This window comes from Macrosteles quadrilineatus, unplaced genomic scaffold (assembly GCF_028750875.1).
Source record: "Macrosteles quadrilineatus isolate MER2022 unplaced genomic scaffold, UCM_ALF_1.0 Scaffold_1__1_contigs__length_201487025, whole genome shotgun sequence".
NCBI lineage: Eukaryota > Metazoa > Arthropoda > Insecta > Hemiptera > Cicadellidae > Macrosteles > Macrosteles quadrilineatus.
This window is the reverse complement of record NW_026542594.1, coordinates 52,293,767-52,303,774: the sequence shown is the minus strand read 5'-3', so window position 1 is coordinate 52,303,774 and position 10,008 is coordinate 52,293,767. Positions and strand designations below refer to the sequence as shown.

The 10,008-nt window shown below is 35.7% G+C and overlaps 1 protein-coding gene across 1 annotated transcript; it reads left to right on the top strand.

Moving 5' to 3' along the window:
* Positions 1 to 1,250: 1,250 nt before the first annotated feature.
* Positions 1,251 to 5,246, top strand: LOC128996954 (uncharacterized protein K02A2.6-like). Its single transcript, XM_054422510.1, has one exon. The coding sequence runs from the start codon at positions 1,251 to 1,253 to the stop codon at positions 5,244 to 5,246; it is 3,996 nt and encodes a 1,331-aa protein (XP_054278485.1).
* Positions 5,247 to 10,008: the final 4,762 nt, after the last annotated feature.

Genomic DNA, 10,008 nt, shown 5'->3' with positions numbered 1-10,008 from the left:
GTAGTAAGTTTTCGTAATTCTTATGAAACTAGTTTAGACGAGAAATTTAGTAGGCATTTTCTTGTACAATCCGATAAGCTGAGGTTAACAGATCTACTGAATAAAGAGTACCTAGCTATATTCTGTGGTCAACGTACCGTTCACTAGTTGTCCGTCATATCATTTTCAGCTGTATTATCAACTAAATAAATAGTCACTGTATGCTTAGTTTCTGTGACTGGCTCACACATGTTCTTTTTTAATAAAAACAGTAGGTGACCGCTGGTCCATATAGATGGGATGTCTACTTCGGTATCCAATAAAATAAATAAAACAACCTACGAAACATTGTTTGGTGAAAAGAAAATGTCCAGTACAGGCTAAACGAAGTCAACGTAAAATCATGTTCCTTTCTTAGTGGTTACAGTAATAACTGTTGGGTTTAAAAACATTATTCACCCAAACACTGTTTAACAAATTGTGTCAACACAAATCATCAAGTTTGGTGCAGGCTATATTTGAATAATCAGTTTCAAGCCTGGGGAGAAGGAGGTGATCTGTTAATTATGCACATTGTTGAGTGTTGAATAGTTGTGGAACTCTTGAATACGTAACTTGTAGGAATAAACACGTTTGTTAGAAAGGATCCTACCTACATAACAAAATGTGGAAGTACTGTAGTTTTTATCGACAACCGATTCAGTTTTCATTTATGTAATTCCAATTAAACATATATGTGATTTATACTGTTTTAAAACAGTTCAAACGACTACTGTAATAATTGAACTATGTGTATATTCAACACACTTGCAATATTATTTGTTCGATAATATATTTAGAATCATGTCTTAGTTTATAGTGAAAATCTTTGTTATTATGCCCTACAATCTTTGTTATTATATCATACAAATTAGAAACTTAGTAGACCTCTATGTAGCCAGATTTGAAATAATAAATACCCCCACCGCAGCAAACCTGCAGACTAAGCGAATTGGTATTTGCCTGAACTGATTTTAAATTAAATATATTTAAATAACATTAGGTTTAACAAGTACGTAGTTCTGCTGCAGGGAGGCTTATAAAGTGTGTTTTTTTAGTAAAATATTAGTAGCTTAGTGTAGGATTATTATTATCAGCTGAGTTATAAAGTTATGAATCATCTGCCATTTGGTTTGTTTACATTATTGTTTGTTCTTGTAAATAAATAGTATTGATTTAGTTTACTTAAAATGAGTTTTAATAATTAATTATTCTATATTGGCGACGAGAAAATGCCTAGGAAAACAGACCAGTCTCAGTATAAGAGTGTAATTGACTGTAGTAACATGTCTTGCATACAAGATAGAATGAGCAGATTTTCATTTAAAGAGTATAGTTGTGAACAATTGTGGGAAGACTACATAACTCGTTTTGAGTTGACCTGCAGAGTTAAGGGACTTGGTGGTGCTAACACAGAAGAACAAGCGGCTCGGCGAGATCTTCTATTGGCAAATATCGGAGAGGAGCACCTCAGGGCACTGTCGGACCAGATGTATCCAAGGGCCTGGGAGGAGTGCACCTACGACGAAGTCAAAGAGGAAGCCAACCGGTTGTTCAAGCCTACAAGGACCCTTTTTGCAACAAGGTTTGAGTTTGAAAGAGCAATAAGAAAAGATGGTGAGACATTTATTTTGTTTTATAACAGATTGAAGTCTTTAGCTAGAAGTTGTAAATATGGAGATAGCTTAGATGAACGAGTACGAGATAGGTTTGCAGTAGGAAGCAACTGTCCAGAATTTGAAGTAGAAGTCAGACAAAGATGGCCCGAGGGAGTTGATAACCGAGGTGAGCGTGTTAAGTCAACAGTAGTACTAGAGTTAGCTCAATCTATGGAACGTGCGAGAGAAGAAGTTTCCAAACATTCGTGTAAAAATGAGATTTTCAAAGTAAGTGACAGTAACGAAAATAGGAAACCAGGGGTACAGAAATCTACTGGTTTTAATAGATGTTATAGATGTGGGTTTACACATGACCCTAGTGAAAATAGGTGTCCTGCTGTTTCTGCTGTGTGCAAGAAATGTTCAAAGAGAGGCCACTTCGCAAGAATGTGCAAAAGTAAAAATAATTTTGTCAAGAGAACAGACGGTAATTTGAGAAAAGTAGATGATTCTTGTGATCTAACTTACGATGATGAGTGTAGTTCTGATATTGATGTTAGCGGAACACAAATTAGGTCAGTTAAGAGTAAGGTTCCCAGAGCTACAATAGATGTAGAATTGAATGGGTATAATGTTAGAATGGAGTTTGATTCCGGGGCTCGGGTAAGTGCTATAAGTTTGTCTCTTTGGGATAAGATCAATTCAAGTGGCGAATCTCTCAAAAAGACGTCTGATGTCATCACTGGCTACGGAAAAAATAAGCTGGAAGTCATGGGAAAGACTTTTGTGGACGTTACTTTACGTAATCGTACTAAGCGATTGCCGGTTATTGTATTACTAGAAGATGATGTTCCATTATTTGGGTTACCGTGGAGTGTAGCTTTCAATCTTAATTTGCCTAGGGAAGTAAGGGTTAGGCGTATTGACAATGGAAAGACAAATAGTAAAGAGACATGTAAGAATGAAGAAAGTTATAGAACAACGTTACAAAAAGAAGTTGAGGCATTAACTCAGGAGTTTTCAGAACTCTTTCGTGATGAGCTAGGAACGATATCTGACTCTAATGAAGTTATCCATCTAAAAAGTGGAACAAAACCTGTATCTTACGGGGCAAGACGAGTTCCATTTCCCTTAAGGGAGGCAGTGGAGCGAGAATTACAGCGATTAGTACAGGAAGGAGTTTTGGAAGCAGTGGACCCTTCCGAAACACCGATAGAATGGAGTACCCCAACAGTCAACGTAGACAAGGGTGGAGGTAGAGTCAGGATATGTGGCGATTTTCGTACAACCTTGAATCCAAACATCGTTCCGGAAAGACACCTCTTGCCAACCTTTGATGACTTGACTTCCAAATTAACTGATGGAAAGATATTTTCAGTCATAGATCTTCGAGACGCGTACTTGCAAATGAAAGTACACCCTGAGTCACAAAAGTACCTTACAATAGCAACTCATGTAGGCTACTTTCGCTACAAAAGGTTGCCTTTTGGTCTTTCCTCGAGTCCGGCAAAATTTCAAAGGTACATGGAAAGTTTATTAAAAGGACTTAATGTCGGAGTTCTACTTGATGATATAATCATTTCTAGTAAGGATAAGACCACCCATATAACCACTCTTAGAGAAGTTTTGAGGCGGCTAGAATCAAGTGGAATAAGAGCAAAACTGTCAAAATGTAAGTTCTTTGAGAAATCTGTAAAGTATTTAGGCCATACAATAGATGGGAATGGTATTCATCCCTCTGAAGACAAAGTTGAAACCATAAGACACGCACCAAGGCCAAGAAACGTGAAAGAATTACGAGCTTTTCTAGGGGCGCTAAATTTTTACGAAAGGTATATACCTAATCTTCATGCGATCGCTTCGAACTTGCATAAACTGACTGGTACGAAGACTAAATGGAAATGGACTGACAGAGAACAAAGTACGTTCGACAAGTTGAAGAATATCCTGTCATTGGAGAAAACATTAGTTCCATACGACATATCAAAGCCGATCATTGTTGAATGTGATGCTTGTGAACAAGGGGTTGGCGCTGTGCTGTTACATTTGATGCCGGATGGAACGGAAAGGCCAGTGATGTACGCCTCGAGGACACTAACCGAAGCAGAAAAAAGGTATGCTACAGTTGACAAAGAAGCACTGGCGTTAGTTTTTGCCGTGAAGAAGTTTAGACAATACCTCAGTGGAAGACATTTCAAGGTGAGAACGGACCACAAGCCACTTGAAAGAATATTTGGAATGCATCGAGATCTTACCAAAGTAGTTAACAACCGTTTGGTCCGTTGGGCTTTGTATTTAATGGAGTATGATTTTGAGATCCAGTACATCAAGGGACAGGATAATTGTTTGGCTGATTTTTTATCTCGGTTTTCACTCAAGACACAAGAAGTATTGGATCCAGATGAGAGAGAGATTCGAGCATTGGTTCAGGAGAAAATTGACGTAGTTTATCCAAATCATGAACTTGTACTGGAGTATAAGAAAGATCCAAATATGAAGAAACTTATAGACTACCTGGAACATGGTTGGCCAAAAGATACAGGAAACTTACCACCATCCATGAAACCATATTGGAATAAGAGAGAAGAGCTGACATTAGAAAACGGCATAATCATGCGATTAGGAAGAATTGTGGTGCCACAAATTTTGAGAGAAAATGTATTGAAAGAACTCCACAAAGGACATCCTGGAATAGAGGCAATGAGATCCCTATCAAGGTATTACGTTTGGTGGCCTAATCTGAATAAGGATGTTGAGGTTTATGTCCGTAGATGCCACCCTTGCCAGAGTAACCGATCATTTGACACAGAAGTACCTCTATATCCTTGGAATGTGCCAAGTGATCCTTGGGAGCGAATTCATCTTGACTTCGCAGGTCCATTCGACAACCGATTCTGGTTAGTAGGAATAGATGCGTACTCAAAATGGGTTGAGATCGAAGTTATGGACCGTACGACAACTGCTGCTCTTGTAAATAGATTAAGGACTTGGTTTTCGAGGTATGGTGTTCCTAAAAAAATTGTATCGGATAATGGCACCCCCTTCACATCTCATGAGTTTAAGAGTTTTTGTAAGGACAATAACATATGTCATATTACATCTGCGCCGTATCATCCGAAAACCAATGGTTTAGTGGAGAGGATTATCAGAACCTTCAAGAGTCGATATAGTGCTTGCAAACAAGAAGGTCTCAGTTCATCACTTGCACTTTTACAAGTGTTGCTTGCCTATCGAAATACCCCACAAAAGACCACAGGACAACCACCATCAGTCCTTTTCTATGGTAGAAGATTACCAACAGCTTTGGATAGGTGGAGGTATAATAGCAGAGAGAGAATAGAAAATCAAGTGTGGCGACAGAAGTACTACCACGACTTAAAATCCAAACAAAAGGAGTTTTCGGCCAAACAAGAAGTGTGGGTTCAAAATGAAACGAAGAAGGGCTGGAGACCAGGAACAGTACAAGAAAGGACGGGAGAGCTATCATACACCGTTTTAGTAGGGGGTGATATAAAGAGAAAACACGCTGACCAGCTGAGAGCAAGAGAAGGTGCAACTGATCCACCTCAATGGAAAATGCAAATGGAACCTGAAAATGATGATGTACATAGTTTCGGAATCTCAGCCTAAATTGAGTGGGGAGAAATGTAGGATTATTATTATCAGCTGAGTTATAAAGTTATGAATCATCTGCCATTTGGTTTGTTTACATTATTGTTTGTTCTTGTAAATAAATAGTATTGATTTAGTTTACTTAAAATGAGTTTTAATAATTAATTATTCTATACTTAGTATAAAATAAATAAATTTGCCGAGTTTGATCAAAATAACAAGCAAACTACAACATTTTACAATATTCTCCATAAGAATAAAATAGAATTTTTAAATTTTCAATTTGTTGAATTTTCTCCATAACTTATAACCATACAAAAACCCTTTGATGTCTTATATACTAAAATAATTTGTTTTTTAAGCTCTTTAAAATGGTCTAGAGAAAAATTGGGAAATTTTGTGTTTTGAGGTTCAAAAATGAGAAAAACCAATTTTTACCCCATAAAGAACCTCGTTTAACCCCGTTCCCATTGTCCGATCATGCTGGTTCGCGAACTCATTCCGGCGTACCCCACCTTACATCTTCAAACCAAATTTCATCAAAATCTGACAAAAATTACTAAAGTTATCGCGTTCACGGACGTATACGTACACAGGGTGAGTTTCCACTGTCGCCAGTGGATTCTAATGATCAAAAGGAACAACAAGGATAAAATAAACGCTAGTCCGATTCCGAATAGTTTGGATAAAACTCAGAAATTTGTGTTTCCTAAAAATATTGGACTTTGTCTCACTATTTACTTTATAAAAATTAAACAAATTAATCTAAAGATTTATATGAAAAATAATTCGAAAGGGCATTAAATTTGCTATAAAACCATGGTTACATTTTAAAGTATGTAATTTCATACATCAGTTCCTAGCCGAATTAAATAAAAAATATGGTAGCCTATATTAATTATTTTGGTTAAGTTTAAAGAACCTTTTTCTTACTTTATTCTGATGCCACGCGATGTCCAACTATATAAAAAAACTTCCTCATTTAACAAGTTTAAATTGATATGCTATTTTAAGTTGTTGGGGGTGGAAATGACCAACTACTAAGAAACCAAATAAATGCCCCCGCCATAGCAAACCTGCAGACTAAGCAAATTTTTATTTGCCTAATTGGATTTACACTAAAATGTCTAAAAATGTCACATATATTCCCTATTTAAATATCATTAGTTCAAGGAGTACTCTATGTTTGCTGTTAAAGGGAAGGGAGGGTAAACAATTTTTTTGTTGTAAAATGTTAATAGTTTAGTGTGAAATAAATGCATTTTCCAAATGTGATCAAAATATGCTCATAAACAAATAAGCAACAACAGTTTACTTATCCTCCATAAGAATAATATGGGAATTTTATGTTTTCATGCTTCGGAATAAAACAAAATAAAACCTGCACATATAGGACCGATTACCTTTCTTTTGGTACAATTTGCGTGTAATTCGGTCCAGCAGATGGTCGACGACCATCTCGGAAAAATGTTTCCGACGATCAAAAAATTAAGGCAGAAGCTAAATATTGATTTTCAAAGTTGTTTGCCATGAGTGAATAGGCTACCGATGCAATGTCAGTGTGGTGGCCACTGGCCAGGTACACATCGGCAACGTCGCAGATTCGCCGCGCTCCCGCCCGGCTGGGAAATATCGTACGCACACCAGGCGGCCCGCTGCCAGTCGCGGGAGAAATTTTTGTTTACAAATAAAAATCTGTTTAAAAAACGCCTTTGTTCGCATTATAAATCTATCATATTGGTGTTATTTCTTGTGTCACGACAAACACGATGGTATTTTGAACGACATTTTTAGCGTCTTATTAGCGATGTTAGCATAGGTTTTAAAAATTAACAGCAGCATGAAAACTTTTGTGAGTAACAATTTTAAAATGCATGTAAATGTTAACAATAAACCTACCAATAAGCCATAAAAATTTCAGAAAGATTGGCTCAGTGGTTTGTTTACAATTAATTTTTAAACTTCAGTGTTAGTGCAGAGTTCCTTAAAAACTGGTACTTTTTAGGATCTTTCAACTATATAAATTTTTCTGGTAAACGGAATATTTTTAAATTGTTACCATGTAAAATGTATTTAAACAAGCTTACATTTAATTTTTGTTTCAACAAAATCGGATAATTCATCTCAGAGATATTTAGGCTCAAACTCGAGTGCACATATTTATTTCCCCGACTAAGCTTTAAATATTGGCCCCATGTTAAATCTCCATAAGAGAACCTTATTTTTATATTGGTTCCTAGAAGTCGCCCCGTGGTTGAAAACTCGACCAAAAATATGTAATATAAAGACTTCTCAATTTTCACCCCACACTGTAAATAAAACATGTGATTGGAATTTGTTTTGATTTTTGTTTTTTTGTTATTTTGTCACCAGCATGGCAACCCATAAGATCCATGTTAGTTTTTTGAAATTTCAAATTCATTTTTCGTGTTTTTTTTAGCCTATTTTAATTTATAAAGGGATTCTGCTAATCTATAGGTAAATAGTTTTCATTTGGCACCAACCGCGTGTAAGTAGTATGGTCAGGCTAGCTGAGATAAGTTTTGCAAAAGTTTTCTAGTTTATGAGATATCTAAGCCTGAAGCTTGCTACGAAAAAGGTCAGCTGCTTGTGATACAAAGCGGGCCAAGATAACATCCGGAAATCGGATTTGAACTTCTTGCATGGAAGTTCTAACCATATCCCTAACGGTACACCCAAATACACCCTAGCACATTTCATTTGAGGCCATTGAGACATTTAACTACTCGAACTTATAATAACTATAATTCCCTGCGCACTTGCTAGACGAGGCTAGAAGATGTCTAGGATTTGGACGTTCTCATGTTAACATATTTATGTCTTCGGGCACGTTGGCATTAAAACAAATCATGGGATCTAAAAATAAAACGAAGACTGGTTACGATTTCAAGCCACCATCCTATACTAAGTTACCAAAATGTCATTATTGATTGCATAACCGAATACGTCTTAACAGGAATCATCAAATCCACATAAATTCATATAATGTGTTATTTTTCAAACAGATATTTGACGTCTTGACGGGCATTAAATAGCTGAAAGAAGTTCCATAAATGATCCAATTTGGATTTCATGATACATGTTGATAGTAAAACAATCACTTAGATTTAGAATTTAAGATAATGGCAGCAGGGTTACTTCTTAACAACTCGCTCGATAGCAATTTTATAATCAAACAAATGTTAAGCTGAACATTATATCTTTTATTTTAACGATACGATAAATAACGAGCTTTGATTCACTGTTAATAACATTCAACAAAATAGACCTCAACATAACTACAGAAATCGACGATAATTATTTGGAAACATTGGCCCAAATACTATTGAGGCTAAACAAGTAACAGGAGTGCCTCTGTAACTGAAACTACGATTGATCAAGTAGCCAAGAAAAGATGATATGAAATGACTTTAAAACTATATGCCCCTAATTGATAGGGAACTTATTTACTTTAACGAAATCTTCTTTAGAGCAATCTGCAAAATCCTCTTCTAGTTTACTGTGGAACTCACTAGCTAAAATATGTCATTACAAATATAACCCCAAGCAATGGGTAACACGTATATAACTCTGATTTAATGTGAAAAAAATCATAATGTTCAATGCAATAGTACTATCCTTAATTGCAACTAGAACCATTTAACATAAATTGCAATGACAGGTAAATTATATTTCAACTATATCCTTAGTGATTTATCCTTGAAATGCGTTAGAAAACTATAAGCTTTTTAGAGCAGTAGAATAAAAATAAACACTGAATAAGAGCTTTAAACAAAAATGCAAATTATCGCAACAGTCTGAGCTGAGGCCATCAAGCGGGATTATGCAGATCCGCGCACTCCACTCTGCAAATACAAAAATATATATTTAGTAGCATATTTTATGACTGAGGCTACGTTGTAAAAAAATATAAGTTAATAATGCTTGCTGAGTTAAAAAATAATATTCTTTGAACGAGAATTCTTAAAGCCGTTGCCAAACGTATTTTTCATACTGTTTTCGAACACAATAAAACGTCTATAAATAGTTAGACAAATATTCCAGTATTGAAGGAAATTCGCTAAAATTGATAGGCTTCAATACACATCTTATAGTTTATTTGTACAATGACCATTCGTACAGTGTGGGGTAACTAATAACTGAACCTTACGTGTAAAATAATACTCGTTAAGCTGCATCGAAACCAACCCATAACTATGTATCTATCTATGAGAATATAAAGAAAAGGTGGTCTTAGTGGTCTGTCCTGTGTCTGTACCGGGTAAACGTGAAAACTGAGCAGCTTGCAAAGCAGCTTGAGATATAACAATAGGATGCAAAACAAACTTCTGCTTTTTGCAGTATCAAAAGTCAATGATTGATTTTAAGGTATAACCAAACAACTAGTTAGTCCTGTAAACAAAAAGCTATTACAATAGTCCCAAACCTAACAATATTTTAATATTATTACTGTTTCCACAGAAGTATATCTGTAAAATAATTATCATAAAACTCGATTATATCGTTTATGTTCTAATATTAATGCAGTATTTAATAAATTGTTTGAATCAGATGTGTGGAATTGTGACATCAACATTTATTTGACAGTTTTTCCTTGTTTACATATTTGAACGTTGCGAGATTGTACTTTGTTGCCATGTATACCAATCAATATTTACTTTTAAAACTCTCACCTCAGAACTTTGAATGCCCTTGGGGCAGAGTCCTAGGTCAATATCGAAGAAGGAATAGTTCCATATATAACATCGGAGCTGTATAA

Excerpts from the sequence above, each read along its gene's own strand:
- LOC128996954 (XM_054422510.1), top strand. The coding sequence starts at position 1,251 with ATGCCTAGGAAAACAGACCAGTCTCAGTATAAGAGTGTAATTGACTGT.